Consider the following 19,666-nt stretch of genomic DNA (forward strand, 5'->3'; position numbering starts at 1 on the left):
TATTCAGAAGATCACAGTATTTAAATTCTCTTTGGTGTTTAACAATAGTAAGCATAAGTGAAATCATACATTTAAACATGCTTACTTTGAGGGAGGGCTGGTTAATTTTTCAGAATATTGAGAGGAGCATATACTATGACACTAAATAACGTTGTTTATCAAAGTAGTTTAAAATTAGGTATTATTTCAGAATAAAGTTGTTTCTTTTTTTTGATTCCTCTGTGTGCTCCTTTATCAATGTCATCTTGTAGCTGTCAACTGCGTCTTCAAAAAGTAATATCTTTTTCCTCACTTCTTAAACTATTGAATCAATAATCATATTTTCTGGGGCTGTATATCCCAATGAGATCACATTTAAAGGAGCTGAATTTTTATATATAATTTTTTTATTTAAGTAAATATATTTTAAATAACTTATAAAATGCATGTACCTATTTCATATATATATGCTTATATAGAGAGAGTAATGGAAAATTATTATTCCTTAGAAATGGAAAAATGCAAAGGATGTGTTAACTAGTATATGTGTGTGTACAGAAGAGGCCTAACATAAAAGGGGATCATCACAGGACTGGAAGCAATGAAACAAGCACATGCATGAGCTTAAAACTGGCTCCATGGGCACAGCTCCTGAATAAGTTATGACCTGTTCATCCTGTATTTACTTTAGCATCTACTGTTATATAGGAATTAAGCCTCATTCATTAATACTATATCACCTTGGGTCAATGAGATCTACAATGGACTCCATTTAACCATGCTGCTTCAGCTTGTCTACTGGTAGGGAGTGTGCTGTCATCAAAATGGGAATGAAAGCAAGTGCCTAAAAGAAGACTGTGATGCTTCCAGTTTTGGAGATGGGCAATGGATGGTTCTAAATTACTTGAAAAAGAAAACCAAGTCTATGACCAAAGATTAGAGCAGTAGTCACTTCTAGCTGTAGTAGAAACAAGGTTTAGCGCATGCATCTATGAAGGCAAAGGCTGATCAGATGGTGTAAAATGCTTGCCAAATATTCTTAATGGCATTGTACAAAAAGTATTGCTTTTGAAATAAAAGCACTATGTTAGTGGTCAGTTTCCCACTACTTGCTCATTTGTTTATGCTCTGCTCAGAAAGATACACATGTTTTGCCTGAGGTACATCAGCTCAACTACTAAGAGTTAAATCAGTGTTATATTACCTAATATGAGCTATAGGAGATCGTCTCTGCTGTTCCAGAGATGTGTAACACCTATAGATACCTCTACAAATCAGGCTGGGTATTGAGTTTGTAGGTAACTTGGCATAGAACATGAGAAATGCAGTCCCAGGTGGAATAACGGTGAAAATGCAGAAATGATATAAGCACGTCTATGGTCCTGGGCAAGCTCTAGGTGTCCTTGCCTGAGGAGGATATTGGAGCAGGTGACCTGCTGAGGTCCCTTCCAGCCTCAGCTGTTCTGTAACTCTGTGATAGTGGCTACAGAGAAAGGGGATCTTACTTTTGTCTTACGCATGGACATCAATCATTCGTACTTTTTTTTGAGTGGACTTATGCTCTTGCTCAGGTAACTGTTGGATGAGCAGGTCTGTGTGCTCAAAGTGTCATGCTTTTTCTTTCTACTTCAGAAATTATTTTCTTGCTTTTTATGTCATTTTTGAGACTCCTGTGTCTCTCTTCCCAGTCTGACCAAAGCTATGCTAGGGATCTCCACCTATTGTCATGTTACCTGGAGTTAATCTGAGCTGTTTCATGGTACAAATATTTTTTTGTGAAGATTGGTTTTCCTTGCCTCTGGCAGTGCAGGTAGTGCAATGCTGGATGGCCAATGCAGAGATCTTTCAATTCACTAAGAGTCAGTGAGTTTCTGCCCTGAAACAGGGTTGAAATGTTTATTAACTTCGGTAAGATTCAAGTTTCTTTCAGGAAAAAAAAAAAGTCCAGGTGGCTTTTCCTTCTTGTTGATGGGACTTATTCCATATGAGGGGCTATATGTGGGTGAAATTACCTCTTTGCAAGAATAAATCATGATCAGATTAGATTACCAGAGCTGCAGAGGAGAAGGTGTAGTTTGAATCAGTATAAAAAACTGTTAAAATCACAGCCAGCTCCCAAGCTGGCTGTTAAAACCTGCTGTCTGAAAATGCCACTCCTCACCACTGCTGCCCAGTCTCCTGAGTGCTCTTCCTCCTCATCTTCCTCCTATTTGCCCCTGGGTGTAATTCCTGGTGGCTGCTGTACTTCTGGCCCCATAACACTTTCTTGGCAGGACTGCTTCAGTTCTAGGTGGGGCCTTGGTGTTGGTCAGTAGCAAGCATGCATGGGACACACCTTCAAAATGAGGTCTAGTAATTTATTAAAGATGAAATTCAAGTCTTTACATATTTAAGGTGATGACTAAGTACAGCAATTACCCCACTATACATTTGCACACACAAATCTGAGGAACTCTGAATTCATTTGAGCCATGCTGGCATTCTATCTAAGCAAATAGCCTGTGATCAGCTATTTTTTTTTCTGATGTGTTTAATATCTTATCTATAATATTGCATATAAAATAATGTTTAAATTTACACTCTTCTATTCTCTGAATGAGATGTCCTTGGTGGTTTCCTTCCCCATTGATGTTCCAGCTGGATTCTTTGGTCAGTGTTAATGGATCTGGATAATATTAAAATACTCAGATGTGTGCACAGGGTAAGCAGAAAATAGTGCCTATCCAGTTTGGCATGCAGACACAGCTCCCATGGAAGCTTTTCCAACAAATTCCAAAGTGTGAAATGGGAGTTTATTAGATGACATGTGTGAACGGTAAATAGTGGAGTGAGTTGCCACCTCTGGGTGGAAGTGAGCAGAGGGTTAACATGAGCAGGAACTAAGGAGATGTGAGAAGACAGAGTGGGCTTTAATGTTTGGCTTTTACTCCCCTGCCAGTTGTCCTGTGATGATATATGCCCTTTCACCCTCCTTAGAAGTTATGTTCCATCTGTATACTTTTACAGTGTCAAAACAGTTATAACTTACACCTATTTTCTGACCATTGGATCCCAGAGGTATAACTTTTGTTCTTATTCAGTTGCAGCTGAACCCAAGAGAGATCTTTTTTTCTGTCATTTGTTAACCTTGAGGTTGTGTTGATCTGACATCCTGACTTTCACACACAGTCAGAAACCTGGGAATAATTGTTAGTTTTCTTTGTGACAACCTGTGACTAGAGAAAAAACAAAATTAAATATGAGAAAAAATGGAAGTCTATTGACAGATGCTACCAAAATATACTGGCTCTGCCAAAGCCCAGGGAAAATAGACACCATTGAATTAACAATGTCAGGTATCGTGGTGTGAGGACTGGCTAATTTGTCTATGCATTAGCTCAGAACTACGTAACAGAGTGACCTTTTCTCTGGTCTGCTTGATTCTTTCAAGTAAAGATTCATCAGAGATGAAAATAAACACAATCAAAATACAGTAGGTATGTATTTTTAACATAAGTATTTGTGATTGGAGTGCCTTTTCAATACAGTGTGACTTAAACCAATTGAGAAATCACAGGGTTCTTATTTATTACATCTAAAATAGCAAACTGCATGTGAATTTTCTCTTCACTGCCTCCTGCCAGAGGCATCCTGGTTGTGATGTTTACCTCTTTTGGCACATGTTACTACTGACAACACAAAATAGGTTCAAATATGACCTGTTGCTGTTAATCCCAGAAGCTGTGACAAGTGGGGCTTTCAGCTTTAAAATTTATGAAAGAACATTCCTCTGAGATTCATTTTACCACTGTTAACAGAATTAAAAAATTCCACATATATGCAGTGTATCTTCTGTTGTGCTTCATGCTACAGCCAAAGAACTGGAGTGAAAGTTTTACGTTTGGGAGGTTAAAGGATATAGTGCATTATACTGTTCAAAGCAGAAGCAAAAACAGATTTTGAGGAGTCACTTTGTCAACTATCTTTTATATTAGGATCTTGATAATACCCAGACTTAAACTATCGTAATTCTTTTCACTTCCAAAACTCAGTCTCTTTATTCTGGTTACTTACTCCTAGTCTTGCATTAGCCAGGATCAAACCAACATAAGAAAAGCAGGGTGTTGCTTTTCCACTTACTCTGTATCAAAAACTGAAAGCCTTCCAGCATGTAATTATTATTACTGGAGCAGCTGCAGTGCTGCTGCATTAACCTAGAACTGCCAAGTCCACCACTTGTTTTGACTTGTTGAGCAAGTGCATTTGACTTAGAAGAAGAGTAAACTGAATTAATAACACATGTTTACATATGAATTTTTCAACACAACACTGGCTATTGAATGAAGACCAGCAATTTCATTAAAACATTTATTTTATCCCATATTTTAGTGTGAAGTAGTAAGAAAGCATCATAGGTAATCTCACACTGTACAGAACACCTGGGAGATTATTCATGAAAAACCAAGCACAATATGCCTCTTTGGTTGAGGCATTTCTTTAGGTCTGTTTGTCTAAAAGTTGCTGGCAGGCACTGTTATACAGTTCCTGGGAACTCTTTCCTGCTCAGGGTGAAGGCTGAAAGCTTTTAATTATTATCTGAGCTGTGATTGTTAAAATAATTCATGAAAAAAACAATTATCCTTTTACATATTCACTTATATTCTACCATGTTTCTGTAATTTCCATTATTTGCCTAGTTGCTGCCTACCACTTAGTAAAGTTAAATACATTGCCTGTACATTCTGAGGGGATTAGAAAGCAGAAATCACATGTTTTCAAAGTCCACCTTAATAATTGTTTTAAACTATTTTGACTTTTTCAAATGTTTGCTTTGTTAATTGGTAAGAATCTACCAGATCTTACTGACAACAAAAATATTAAGAATTTAAAATTTTAGTGATAGAACAGTGCTTTCCCGGTCATTCTCAGAAGAAATAATTCTAAAAGAGTTGGCAAGATATATGAATATTTTAACTTTTTTTTATATAAGGATGGGATATTGAAAAACATTTCTGCTGTGGGACATAAAGAAAGGAAACCAATATGTGCTTGCAAAAATAATTTAACAATGGTTTTCCTTTTCATTCTTGTTTGAGATTCCATTAGAGTTGCTTAAGGTTTTCTTCATTAACTTTATCTGGACTTGAATTACTACGGAATTCATACATTTCAGTAATTCTGTGCAGTTATCGAGAGGATGTTCGGCCATTAAAAGTCTGCATTCAATAAACAATAGATGATTTTTCTTTTATTGAAACTGCCACTACCTGCACAGTCTTTAAATATTCAAACTGTTCCTAATTTAGTTAAGCAAAATAGCCAAACATTGCTCATTGATGTCGGTAGCTGACCTGACAATAGAGAATTTAGTGAAATAGCTCTAAATTCACAGCTGTGTAACTTGCTTCAGAATATGACCTATCAAGCTTTCTGCTTTGTGTTTTAATAAGAAAGTATATTTTAAGTAAAAGAAATTTATACCATTTTTTCAAACCCACATCTATAAATCTATAATTACTTTAAATACAACCAGTTTAATAATAATAAATACAGAGAAACTCAAATAAACAGTACTGCAATAAAGCAGTTCTTAAGAAAGAGAATTGTTGCAATGAAAATAGTAAAGTTTCTGTGGACTCACCCTTCCTAATTAAGCAACATTCTCAGTGATTAAGGAAATAGTTTTGCCCCAGTGGGAAGGGGATCAGAATTTTGATTAAACTTCTGACAAGGTCTTTTGTGTTTAGCTAGGATATGTGTGGAATGTAATTTTGGGGACACCTATTTTCAATCCCTGCCTACATTTTTTCTTAAGGGATCGTAGAATCTTAGAATTGTTTAGGATGGAAAAGACCTTGAAGAGCATGGAGTTCAATCATTAACCTAGAACTGCCAAGTCCACCACTAAACCATGTCCCTAAGTGCCACATCTACATATCTTTTAAATACCTCGAGGGATGGTGTCTCAACCACAGCCCTGGGCAGCCTGTTCCAATGTTTGACAAACCTTTCAGTGAAGAAATTTTTCCTAATATCAAATATAAACCTCTCCTGGTGCAACTTGAGGCCATTTCCTCTCTTCCTATCGCTTGTAGGAGAACAGACCAAGACCCACCTCACTACAACCTCTTTTCAGGTAATTGTAGAGAGCAATAAAATCTCCCCTAAAACTTCTCTTTTCCAGACTAAATAGCCCCAGTTCTCTCAGCTGTTTCTCATAAGACTTGTTTTCCAGACCATTCACCAGCTTCATTGCCCTTCTCTAGACCCACTCCAGCAACTCAGTATCTCTCTTGTAGTGAAGGGCCCAGAACTGAACACAGTATTCAAGGTGCAGCCTCACCAGTGCCAAGCACATGATGATGATGATTTCCCTAGTTCTGCTGGCCGCACTATTTCTGATGCAGGCCTGGAAGCTCTTGGCCTTATTGTCTACCTGGGCACAAGCTGGCTCATGTTCAGCCTGCTGTTCACCAACATCCCCAGATCCTTTTCCACCAGGCAGCTTTCCAGCCACTCTTCCTTCTGTTCTTGTGACTCAAATGCAGGACTTAGTACTTTGCCTTGTTAAACCTCATACAATTGGCTTTGGCCCATCAATCCAGCCTGTGTAGATCCCTCTGCAGAGCCTTCCTACCCTCCAGCAGATCAACACTCCCACCCATCTTGGTGTTGTCGGCAAACTGACTGACGGTGCACTCCATCCCCTCATCCAGAGCATTGGTAAAGATACTAAATAAAACTGGCCCCAGTACTGAGTCCTGGGGAACACTACTTGTGACCAGTAGCCTACTGGATTTAACTCCATTCACCACCACAGTTTGGGCTTGGCCATCCAGACAGTTTTTTAGCCCGCAAAGAGTGTGCCTGTCCAAACTATGAGTAGCCAGTTTCTCCAGGAGAATGCTGTGGGAAATGGTGTTAAAGCTTTACTGAAGTCTAGCTAGACAACATCCACAACCTTTCTCTCATCCACTAAGCAAGCCACCTTATCACAGAAGGAGATCAAGTTAGTCAAGCCTTGTTGGCCTTCCCCCTGATTCTTACCTATAAGTACTCAACCCTATTGTCACCATCATCAAGCTCTAGACAATCAAAATACTCCCTAACATACAGGGATGCTCCACCACCTCTCCTTCCTTGTCTATCCCTTCTGAAGAGTTTGTAGCTATCCATTGCAGCACTCCAGTTGTGCATGTCATCTCGTCACGTCTCTGTGATAGCAAACATGTCATGGCTTTCCTGCTGCACAATGGTTTCCAGCTTATCTTGTTTGCTGCTTTCTGCGTACATTGGTGTAGATGTACTTCAGTTGGTCTATTGATTATGCCACCTTTTGGGGGGTGGGGGAGAGGACACAAGCCCCAATTCCTTCATGACCATTCTCAGGTGCTTCACTGTTTCTAACACATGAACACTAGTGCACCCTTTCTCAAACACTGGCATGCTGTTCCAGGCTTATCTTCAGCAAGCCTGGTTTTATCCCTTTCCCCCCTTCAAGTCTAGTTTAAAGCTCTTCCAATGAGCCCTGTGGACTCCTGTGCAAAGATCCTTTTCCCTCTTTGTGTCAGATGAACCGCACCTTCCCCATCTGTCTCCAGCAGACTTGGTGTCATGTAGACCAACCCATGCTTTGCCACCAAGCAGAGGTGGTCCTCAACCTGGACACACCTCCAACAGGTCTGCTTACTGTTGCCATGTAATACCAGTGTAAGAGTGGGGCACAGCTGGCATCTGGCTTCTGGGTGGCAGCATGTTCTCACTGGAGCTCTACCTGGGCAGCTCCATCCATCATGGTGGGTGCAGAGCTTAGAAAAGCCAGGGTTTTCTGTTGGATCCTTATATGTCTGCTCTTGGGCTTTGATTACAGGCTGATCCACTTTGATCAGAGATGAGTTCACAAAAGATCTCAGTTCGGAAGGTGAATTCTGAATATCCCCAAGACACGTGGGCAGACATGACTGAAGCTTGCGCTATGTAAGCTTGTGCAACCCCACACCTCAACCTGGGGAGAGAAACGAGTAGGGAAGGGGAGGGTTACTAAATCACATACATCCCCTTACTACTGGCTACAGAATATGCATGGGGGCACCAGCCCCCCTCATGCTAATGATGAAAATGGGTAAAAAGAAATGCAGAAGACTTGGTACTAAAAGGAGAACAAGCAAGTGAGTGTATGACTCTGAAGCTTTGTAATTAAAATACTCAGCTGAATTGTTATCTAGTAAGTGCCTAATGTTAAATGAATTAAAAAAAAAAAAAAAAGAGATATGGGAACAGAAGCTCATTTAATTTAATTTTGACCCCCAACCCCTGCATTTCTTCTGTTCAGTGGCCCAAGATGTCACACTGCTGGGCTATTCAGGATCTTGGCATTTAAGATATGGTCACTGAGAGCAGATGGTAAGGTTTGAAATGTCCTTTGACCAAGCAAGAGCTATCTCTTAGTCCTGTTCTCTGCAGCTGCAGATGAGTAAAGGGGAAACGTAGATAAACTCTTCTGTTTTTCTTACTGTATGTGCAAGACAGTTGACCTTTAACAAACAGAAGTGTCTCTCCACTGACTGTATCAGGCAATCACCTCTGGTGTCTGAAACAATCCTTTAAGGACAGGCAACTATTTTTATCAATTTCAATGCCTAACTCAAAATAGATTTCCTGAGTCCAGATCAGGATTCTTACCATTCTGTGAACCAGATTAAACCTATAAAAGCAGTAGAGCTTACCCAAGTATTTATATTTTCTGCTTTTTTTTTTTTTTTTTTAAATAATGACTTTGGCAAAGTATTTTTCATCACACCTGGAGTTTAAAAATACACTTGATTTAAAAGCTTTTTAAGAAGATTGCAGTTCTCATTCAAAGGCCAGTGGGCAGAATGAAAAGGCTGTCATTTACTTCAAAAAATCTTTGAATTAGATTTTGTGTTTTGAGGACTTCTAGGGTAAAAAGATGAAAGAGATACTTGCTAAGCTTAGGCTAAGTAGCTAATATTCATTTTCTATACTGTAAAAGCCTAAACAAAGTTACAAAGTTTTAAACCACATTTTTAAAAGTCTGTTATCTGGTCTCCTCAACTGAGAATGATGTTCTGATGAATGTGCTTCTTAACTTCTCTCTGTTGTACTTCATTAAAATATTCATACCTCAAACAGCTGTAAAAAAACATAAATCCTTAATTCTGCTCTAGGATCACATATTTTCTACTATCCACATGCCCTACAAAACCTTTGCTGCCTTATTTGTAAAAAATGAACTATTTTCAGTCGTTTAATAGTGGAAGAGAGCTTGTTTCTAGAATTTGAATGCTGGAGAGAAGAGCAAGAATGAGGTAAACAGCTATTCGGTGTCTGTCTTTTCACAGTAGCACAATAGCTAATTCCTAGGGCCTCTGACCTTTTAGTGTCCTGTAACATAGCACTTGCATTAATCTGTTGCTTATCTGTCACCTACCACATCTGATATTTCCAGCCTCTGCTTTCAATTATCAGTCATTAGGGGCAGCACTGAGTAATTTCAGAAGAAAACGCCTGGAACCTTTGACCTGTTTTTGTCAGATAACCACAAGTGTTCACTGTAGATAAACTATCATTTCATTATATTCAAGATGTAAATGACTGTCGTTTGTAGTGTATCAGCTTACTGTAACCTTTATCACCTTGAAGTGTTTAAAACTGACTAGTTTACTTAGTGCTCATACAAAGAATTCAAACAGTGAAATTCAGTGAGATTAGTGTAAATGGTCCCTGATAGTTATGTGTGGTCTGTTAAGACCCTCTGTTTTGCCTTGGCAAACCGTTTAGTAGTTAAACTATGACATTAAGTTGATTACTGAGGCTTCACTATTTGTGAATCCATTTGGATCCTGGGATCTTGCGCTGTAAAATCAGCTTATTACGGCATATCTTTAGTTTGTTCCCTGGTTTGCCAAAGAAGCTTTCACTTTCTCTATGTGTCACCACATACCAACCTCTTCAGGAAAAGCAAAGCACACGTCAGTGGGGAGCTAATCACTAATGAAAGAGCATGACTGATAGTACTTCATGCACTATGACCTAAACATATTGCCAGCACTTTTTTTTGTGCATTGTATTTTTCTCCAGAAGACAAGCACTTTCATCAATAAAAAATAGTGCATGAAATTTTTTCTTGATTTAAAAAAGCTCCTTTTCCAAAGCATGTTTTTGAGGTAGATTTGTCTTCATTCTTAGAGTTGGGCTTAGTGTTACTACAACATGAATATTTCATCAGTTTGCCACATTGGTGGAAAATATAATTCTTTCCCATTTTACACACTGGTGCTTGTTATATTCCCTTGAGCCACGATTTGTCTGATGTAACCACAGTGCTGCATATATTAGTTTCAGGTGGTATAAAGAACAACATTTTAGAAAGATGATGCTGAGAATCCTGATCAACGAGAACAAATGAAGAGTATTCTTTTTTTACCTAAAAAAAATTATATTCCTCCAATGACTGAAGAAGGATTTCCAGATTTTTCTGGTCTACCAGTTTTTAGATGCTGTGATCAGTCCTATAGAGATGAATTTTGGCAGATGAACTGGGCAAAGCTGGAATGACATGAGAACACTCTGGAAGAACTGAATCCTTAAAAATCTTATCCTGTATTTTTTTGGCTGCTAGTGTTAAAAAGTTCTTGTAGGGGAAATAAAAATATTTGAGGCATGGTTCCCCTTATACTTCATACCCTTTCAGCAGGACAAAGGACCTGAGATATATCCTGCTGAGCATTCACAGTTTTCCCTGACAAGGCATTTATTAGATGCAGAAGTGATCAAGACTTGTGTAGTATTTGTGTATCAAAATACTCAAAATCATGAAATAACATTTCTCTTTTATAACTTGGCTATCATTCTAGCCATTAGTCATTACTGTAACATCACCATCACTGCTTTTTTTAACAGTCTACTTTATAATGTAAGATCTTAACTTGTCTACATTTATAAGAATTGATTTTATGTTTTTTACATTGGCAGACAGGAATTTGCAGTTAGAGATTCTGGCTTCACTGTAGAGAGTGGGACCTCCCTGTTCAGTTTATTGTGGTGATTAGTGCCTGTTTCCTACAACCCTTCATTTCTGCAGGCTGTTGCCACTCCCAAGTCCTAGCCTGCCTGTAAATTCTGTCTTGCCCAAGGGAATTTTGAACTATTGTCCCTTTCAAATGGCAGTGCTGTCTCTTCCTTGGGGATACACAGAAACACAGATAAGTACTATCTGTTTGAGCTGTAATAATTAATTTTGGGCCCATCAGGAAGCAACTATTAGTATTCTTTCAGCAGTTGTGAGTGGTCCTGAGAGAACCCCACCAATGCTATCACAAAGCATGGTAGAGATTTCTATCCAAACTATAACAGACATGGAGAAAACTGCTGGTTCCAAACTAATGTTACTAATTAGAATGTACTTGTAAGAAACTAGACAAAAGAATACCTCAAACCCAAATAAAAATTAAACAGGCTGAGAGTACTGGCATTTAAACCTTTTATTCAGCGTCTAATTCTCCAAAGCTTACTCATAGTGAATAATGCTTAGTTACCCATGAATGTTGGTAAATAGTTGTTGAATAAATACTAGCCAAAGCTGTCAGAAGGGGTTGCTTTTAAAGGTCTGCTTTTAATAGATTTTTTCATTTGAAGATTATTGACCTATCTGCTCCATGTTAGCTTTAAAATGCTCAGTTACAACCTTAGAAACTTGCAGCAGACTCTTTGTACCAGAAAAAATCCTCCCTGGTTCAGTGCATTTGCATATGCTAATCTCTGCCAAGTTCTCTCCAAAATGAAAGGTTTTACATGGGCATTAAAAAAAAAAAAGAAAAAGAAAAAGAAAAAGAAAACAACCCCCAAACCTCAAGACAGATCTCCATATATATGTCACAGTTTAGAACTGAGCAGGGGAGCTGCTAAATAGACTGTATCCTGTTTCTCTTCAGTAGCAGCCCATTCATCTTCAGGTACAGAGCAGCCAGTTTACATGCTTCTGCCTCTTTTCTGCTATACTTTTTCTACATAGTGTAGGATGGCAAACCCATGTAAGCTAAATACACACTTGAGCCAAATAAACCTCACAGTTAGCAGACAATTTTCCTTTTGTCAGCCAGGAGAAAATTCATTTTCGCTGAAGATAAAGTGGTCTTATATATTTCTTTTTTTTTTTTTTTTTTGGTTCTTAAAGGCAGCATAGATTTGTAATTTTTTTTAAAATGTATGATAGTGAAAGCAAGGATAGTTCACATTTTTGAAAGGGTGAAAGGGAATTACACTGTAACTGACTAGCTACATGGCCACAGGTGACTGAAATAGTAAGTACTGCTCTGAAAATAATGTAAATACTCTTCCTTCAATAGCTTTCACTTTATTATGTCTGTAACTGTACAAGCTCAACTGGCAAGCTCAAAATGTATTTTTTTTCTTTTAATGCATTTTTAGTTTGTAAGACCGCATACACATTATAATACACGTGTGCAAATACATGTATATAGTCATACGCACAAGCACATACACACTGTGTATGTAGACTAAATTGCTTGTACACATATACATGAACATATAAGTATAAATATACACATATACTGTAATAGCATACATGTTTTCTTATTTATACATGTAATATTTAGTAATTTAAATATCTGCTTTCTCAGAACTGGCATTGTTCTCTCAGATTTGCAGACTGTTTATGGAATAAAATGAGCAGGGCTTATAGGAGGGAGCATGTAGGGGAGCTGGGTGCAGTCATACACATTTAGCTAGTCACCCAAAATGAACCCCAGCTTGGAGTGTTCTGCGCTTTGTCCACCATTAATAAAATAAAACAGCTATTGGACAAGGCAGGAGGAACTTCTCCAGAATTGAGAATTTCTTCTCACAGAGCACAGCTTCTTCATCGGTCAGTGATATGTTACACTGTGGCAGTGGAAACCATTGATCATTTTCCTTTCTACATCCATAAAATCTGAAGTAGTAATCCTGTAAAATGGGGTTACTAATCAACCAGTACTGTGGCATCTAGTTTCCCTTGCCACATCAAAACACATATTCACTTGCACAAGTCCCCGAGTTAAGGGCCAGAACTGCAGCAGGCGGTGGAATTAGCCCCAGATCAGCTGTAAACTTAAATAATTAATTTATGGAAGTTTAATAAACAAAATAAACTAAAATCCCCTGTTTATTTCTCCTTAAAATTCTGTGCAATTGTGAACTAAGCAATGACTAGGTTAACTTTTCTATTTTAAACAGTGGCAGTGGCAGAAGCAGTGGGAGCTACATCTGCCCATCCACAGCAGGTTTGAGGGGACTTCTCAAGGCAGGAGTGTGCTCCCTTTGCTGCTGGGGTGCTGCAACCCCTCAGCCCTGACTCATGGCTCCTTCTGACCACTGGCAAGATGACGCTTATGCCATTAGAGTACAACATGTGTTAATTTATGTGATGTAACTGCTTCTTATATATGTGATTATCCTAGTACAATATAGTACCACCTCAGAATTTATTACATTAAGTGGAGATGAGCAGCATTCCTCTCATCTGCCTGGTTATTAGCAGCAATTAGTGTTTTCCAGTCATTCATGGCTCTGACATTACTACTGCTGTGCTTATGACTACACTGAAGTCCTTAACCATTTCACAGCTTTTAGCTTGTCCATATTTCTAGTTATTTTACAACATGCCCCCTTTCTCCTTTTTTTGATATTCTTTCCACTCCAGCTTCTGGAATTTATATAAAAGCCACTGAGGGTTTTTTTTTCTTTTGAACTGAAGAAAATGGGCTTGTGGAATTTCCTTTAACTGGAAGTATGTCTGGGCTTGGGGTTTTATTATTTGCACAGTTTTTATGTTGTCCTGTTTGTTTACTCTGAAGCACAGGGAATGCTCCATTAATCATGGGAAATGGGCATTTGCTTCACCTCTTTAATTTACGTTCAACTCTTTTTCTCACAGTTGAAAGTGACAAGGACTTCTCCCACCAGCGAAGGCACTACAAAGAATTTCGCTTTGACCTTACTCAGATCCCGCACGGAGAGGCAGTGACAGCAGCCGAATTCCGGATATATAAAGATCGAAGCAACAGCCGCTTTGAGAATGAAACCATTCAGATTAGTATATATCAGATCATCAAAGAGTATCCAAACAGGTAAACCTCTTGGCATGAACATATCACATGTTGAATAGCATCTCATGTTTCTATCTTAACTAGGGAGATGATAACTGATCATAAGTGTACCCTCAACAAAGCATCATTGCTATCAATGTGGCTTGTGCAGCATTAATTCCTAAGCAACGACAACAAATACTGAGCAAGAATAAAACTTATCTTCAATGTAATTTATTCCAGGTTTATGGAGAGTTACAGTCCAATCTCACCAAATAATCTACCCATGAACAGGGGGGTTGAGGGTTCACGTTCTCAGTGGTAGAGTCATATGCACAATTTAAGCTTTTGGATTTGGGAAATGCACTATTTGCTGGCACTGAGCAAATAATGTATTTGTATTTTAAGGTACTATTAGCCAAGATTCACTTAGCTCCTTAAATGCATACAGATTATTCAATTTTGTTTACTTTTGGAGGAGTATGGCTTTTTTGCATGTGCTTTAATATTTTGAAGAATGTAATTAAAAGATAAAAGCCATGACTAACTTTAAGATGACATATGCATACTTCACACATGCTGCTCACCATCACTGAGAATTGAAATAAATCATAGAATTGTTTAGATTGGAAAAGATGTTTAACATCGTTGAGTCCAACCATAAACTTAACACTGCGAAGTCCACCACTAAACCATGACCCTAAGAGCCACATATGATATTACAGATGAGGAAATCTCTGAATCTGAGTTTGCAGAACTCTGTGTGTGATGTATTTCCACTACTCTACAAGACCTGAGTGAACGCCTAGATTTTGCTAGGCAAAATAACAAAATACCTGGAAATTTCCATTGAAAACTAGTAGCAATTCCAAGATACTTCTTAAAAAAGCTACATGCACCCAAAATTTGTGTTTTGAAATTAGATTAGCTTATGTTTTTTCTCAGAAAAGTGTGGGGGGAAGGTTTTGTTTTGAAATAAACAAAAACTCTCCCTCATGTTGGAACAGATAAAACATTTCTATCCTAGGCATGTTTAACAAAAGCAAAGCAAATGGCAGTCTAAACTTTCAGAGTATTCTGGAGAAAAAAAAGAAAAGCCCATCACCAGTTAGCTTGAAGGCTGTGCCAGAGTTCAAATATCTTTTCTTCCCACAGAAAGGTGAGCTTGTATCTTCAGGTGAGACCTCTGAACATCAAGTATTAAAATATTTATGGCAATAAACAGGGAGTCATTTTATATCAGTGGAGTGGAACCAATAGGAGGGAAAGCACTCTCCTTCCAGAATACTTTCTGTGCTCTTGGTAAATTTAGGGATGAAGATAACTGTGGGATATTTTAATCTCTGTCTTCAGCTTGCAAAAATTCTTTTGATATAAGTTCTAAAAGAAACTTCTTGGAGGAAGGAACTAAGCAAGAAGGAATAAACCATATCTTTTTAAAGAACACAGAGCAAGGCCGGGGTGATGAAAGCTCTTCACCTGAAAATTTAGACTTTTTTAAAGCACTAATGGGATAAGTTCATTTTTCTAACACATTTGATGTATTTTTCCCCCCCTTTTTTTTTTTAATGTTTCACACTAGGTGGTTTCTATTATCTGTCAGAGAAAGCATACCCGCTTACTACTCTGAAGCAAGATCACAATTTAATATTATCTCACTTGTTAAAATGACAGCTGTCCCTGAGAAACCATTAAAATGCTCTTGATTTCTTTCAGTACATAAACATAAATTTAAAAATGTTTTATATTTTCATTTATAAACATAAAAGACCCATGTCTTCTAGTGGAAGCATGATGCTAGATAGGGGGACATGCCATTCATTTGATTTCACCAGTAGAACTACAGAAGCGTCAGATATAAACAAACTGTTTCCCTCCTGTTGTTGAGTTTGAGAGTCTCTCTCGTATATGGAGTATATAGAGGCAAATGTCTTAGTGGAACAGGATGGGAGACCATAAGCTCTTCACAGTTCAAATTAGAAACAAAGAGCTTTTCCCACAAGCTTCTGGACACCTCCAGACAGAAGAGTTCCCAAGAATATTTTTTCTTTTTCTTTTTCTTTTTTTTCCCAAGGTTTTTTTTGTTTGTTTGTTTTTTGTGTTTTTTTGTTTGTTTTTTTTTTTGTTTGTTTTTTTTTAATAGAGCTACAGTTTTTTCTTCAGGGCCTAGACATATTAGTGTTATTCTTGACTTTTTCACCTCGGGTTTCCCCTACAGACATACATGAGATTTTAGGTAAAAAACTTTCAGCAGCTGAAACTGCAGAATGTGAGGATAAGAGGAGGGTGGTGAGGCCAGAGGTGGCTGCCTAGAGAAACTGTGGATGTCCCATTCTTGGAAGTGTTCAAGGCCAAGTTGAAAGGGACTTTGAGCAACCTGGTCTAGTGGAAGGTGTCTGTGCTCACAGCAGGGCTGGAACTGGATGATCTTTAAGGTTCTTTCCAACCCAAACCATTCTGTGATTCTCTAATTTGCCACACTCCTTAATAGTGCCGTACCACAGCAAAACTACTAGGTTTGGCCCTACTCATCCACCCTTTTTTGCTTTGAACAGGAAACATGGGTGTCTGACAGGGTTCTGCTATGCTTTCAGGCAAGGAGTTACCAGGGTTTAGTGTTTCTGAGTTGCAGACTAAGGATTGTGTTGTAGTCTTGGACATTTTTCTGTCTCTGCGATAGCATGGCCACTGAAGTGTGTGTATTTGATTTGGTTGAAGTTGATAATACAGTCTTTGGGATTTTCTATTTGTTCTAAGGAAACATGTAAAGCACAGCTTATGGCAAGGCAAACTTTCCTATGCAGCCCTGCCAATGTACTCCTACCCAGATCTTTTCTCATGACGAAAGTAACACAGTCCAACAGGCCAAATCCTTGTTCATGATCTGGTGGCAGCTAGCCACTAATTTAACTGAACCCCAAGGATTCTTCTCACGTTAGGGAATCCTCAAGTGACATTAAGACACTAAAGCAGCTTTCTGGAATGAGGCAAGATGTGAAGCGGCATCATGGGGATGGCCTATTACATAGTAATTGTGATTTGATCTGGTCAAAAACTTCACAGGGTTTCAATATATATAGATGGTTTATTCCACCTTTACTTTCTTAAGTGACCCAGGAGATGTGGAGCTTCTTAGACATACTGCCCAGGGCCTCTGTGGTGGAATTCTTGACTGTGGTAGCATTTCTGCTGTAGACAACTGGCCATTTGGGACCAGACTGAGATCACTAAACATAAACAGCATCCATTAAGGCAAAGCCAATCAGCTGTATTCTGCCTGAATGTGTTCACTGTTGCATTTCAGGCTATTTAAGGCATAATGCCTTACTTTTTTATTATGTGTTGTAGGCTATTTTTTAAATAGAAATATTTTTTAAAATTAGAGCCAAAATTTGCAGCTGTTTTTTATTTTAAGTGTGATCATTTCATTTTCACAGAATAAAGGAGAATTTTAAAATGAAAAACATCACAAAATATGAATATGAATATGAATAACACCAGCTAATCAGGGAAACCTGACCTCAGGGATCAGGTTTTCACCCCATGTTTGTATCAATTATGAATTTAATATTTTTTCCCTGACAAATAGTTTGAATTTCTTTAGCAAATTGCAGTTCTGTGGGCTAAAGCATGAACATTGGAGAAATTTTCTTTATTCTACTATGTGTTCTCAAGAATCGGTTCTAGTTTTTTTTTAGGTACTCACAACTAATTTTTGTTTCATTTGCTGAGTCAATAGGCAAGAACCATCTGCCTCTTTTAGTCTGTTGCCTTAGCTAGGTCACTATGTTTCTAGGAAGGTAGACAACAAGCTTGACATATCAATGACAAAGACACTGCAGTGTGAGTTTCTGCTACAGTACAAAGTAATAAAGTCACATTAAGAAGAGATCCACAGAGGAAACTTGTCCTTTATAGTGGTTTCTGGACTGCATCATTAGTAGTGTGTCGTCCTGATTTGGCATATGAGACACTGTGCATCCTGACTTTTGAGAACATTTTGTATCCATCCCAGCAAAAGCTAGACCTGAAAGGATCTATATGGGAAAACAATTCTGTATCCTAGGAAGAAATAAGACAAATGTGAAATTATAACACTGTGATACTATACTATCTTATATTCCAAACAATTTTGCAGTTTTTTATTAAATCTACTAATAGATACACAAAATATTTATAAATAAGCATTTTAAAAACTGTCACATTCAGAATTAAACTTTTCAGCTTTAAAGTTCTGATAAAACTGCTTATTAGAGAAAAAAGTTGGCATTTAAGACTCCAGAGAGTACTATTTATGAGCTTGCGGTACGTTGTTAATTTGTTCAGTGCTAGCATAGCAGGTCAGGCTCCTTTGAATTGTAAGACTGTTTTCATGTTAGCTCCAGAGGGAGAACATATGTTTTCTTCTCGTGTGGTCATTAGCACAGTTCTACTAGAATGGAAGTGGTAAGAGCCCACCAAAAGATTATCCTTTAACAGAAGGAAAAAGGCAACTTGAAAGAAAGCCCTTTCAATTTTCTTAAAAGTCAAACCAAAAAAAACCCAACTCTGTTATATTTTCTGAGCTCCGTAACCCAATTCTACAGCTACTTCTCACATGTAAGTAAACATGGGCTTGTCGTAGCTCATTTGGTTTTATGTACCTGAGTGTTGAACAACCACAGTTTTAAGAGCTACATGAGAAGTTTCTTTCAGTGTCAGACCTTCTAGGTGCATTTACAGTGTTTAGTCTAGCTAAGACAGTAACTTCCTACAATTGTTGTGATTAAGCAGCATAAAAATACAGTGACAGGACCATCGTAAATTAAAACACACTTTTTAGATGCAAAACTTATTATTCCTGTCTTATCTCTTTAAGCGTACATTCATTCTCTCTGTAAGGTAATAATACTATTCTGAGGTCTGTATAGTCCAAGTCTGTCTTTAGTTGACATGGACAATCAAAATTTTGAATATAATATTTTTTCTTGTATATTATTGTTTTGATTATTATTTATGGCAGAAAAGAAATAGGTTTCTATAACTCTAGATTTAGGTTTAAAAAGCTAAATGTTGAAAACAGTTTTTAATAATTCATGCTGCTTTGTAGAAACATGTAAACTGAAACTGATGAGAGTTAAATACCTTGGGTTTAGTGCCGTCATTGTAGTAAATTATTTGTACTACAGATGTGGTTCTGGAACCAATTGTGTCAGGAGATATGTGAAAACAGAACAAATAAATGATCCATGCTAAACATTTAGTAACACGATTATACTCACTCCCCTGAGCAGTCCTTCTGAATTAGTGGAATATTTCATGGGAATAAATTTCAGAATATACTGGGGAACTGAGGGTTAAAATGTAATAATTGCATTATTGAATAGGTATAAAATTTCTACTTTGTTACAGAGACTTATTTTCTAAACATCTGTACTAACATGAAACTGTCTGAACTGTAATCTATTCAAGTTTTGTCATAGCTGCTGTCATATGTTATTAATAACAGATTTCTGTTTTAGCAATGCTATGACTTTGAATTTTAGCTGAAAATGGAACATGACTTTGACATCTTTTACACTGAATGGCTTATAGAAGTTAATCATCCTGAGACATTCTAA

At 37.7% G+C, this 19,666-nt stretch overlaps 1 protein-coding gene across 3 annotated transcripts in view; it reads left to right on the forward strand.

The window, feature by feature from the left end:
• Positions 1 to 19,666, forward strand: part of BMP5 (bone morphogenetic protein 5) — a 59,034-nt gene that overhangs the window by 12,100 nt on the left and 27,268 nt on the right. For all 3 annotated transcript variants that reach the window (XM_061460578.1, XM_061460579.1, XM_061460580.1), the window contains one exon: positions 13,916 to 14,108. In XM_061460578.1, the coding sequence (XP_061316562.1) occupies positions 13,916 to 14,108 (193 nt within the window). The remainder of the gene's footprint in view (positions 1 to 13,915; positions 14,109 to 19,666) is intronic.

Source organism: Pezoporus flaviventris, unplaced genomic scaffold, assembly GCF_033815535.1.
Source record: "Pezoporus flaviventris isolate CSIRO_AGI_PZ_B2104156 unplaced genomic scaffold, CSIRO_AGI_Pfla_v1 ptg000031l, whole genome shotgun sequence".
NCBI lineage: Eukaryota > Metazoa > Chordata > Aves > Psittaciformes > Psittacidae > Pezoporus > Pezoporus flaviventris.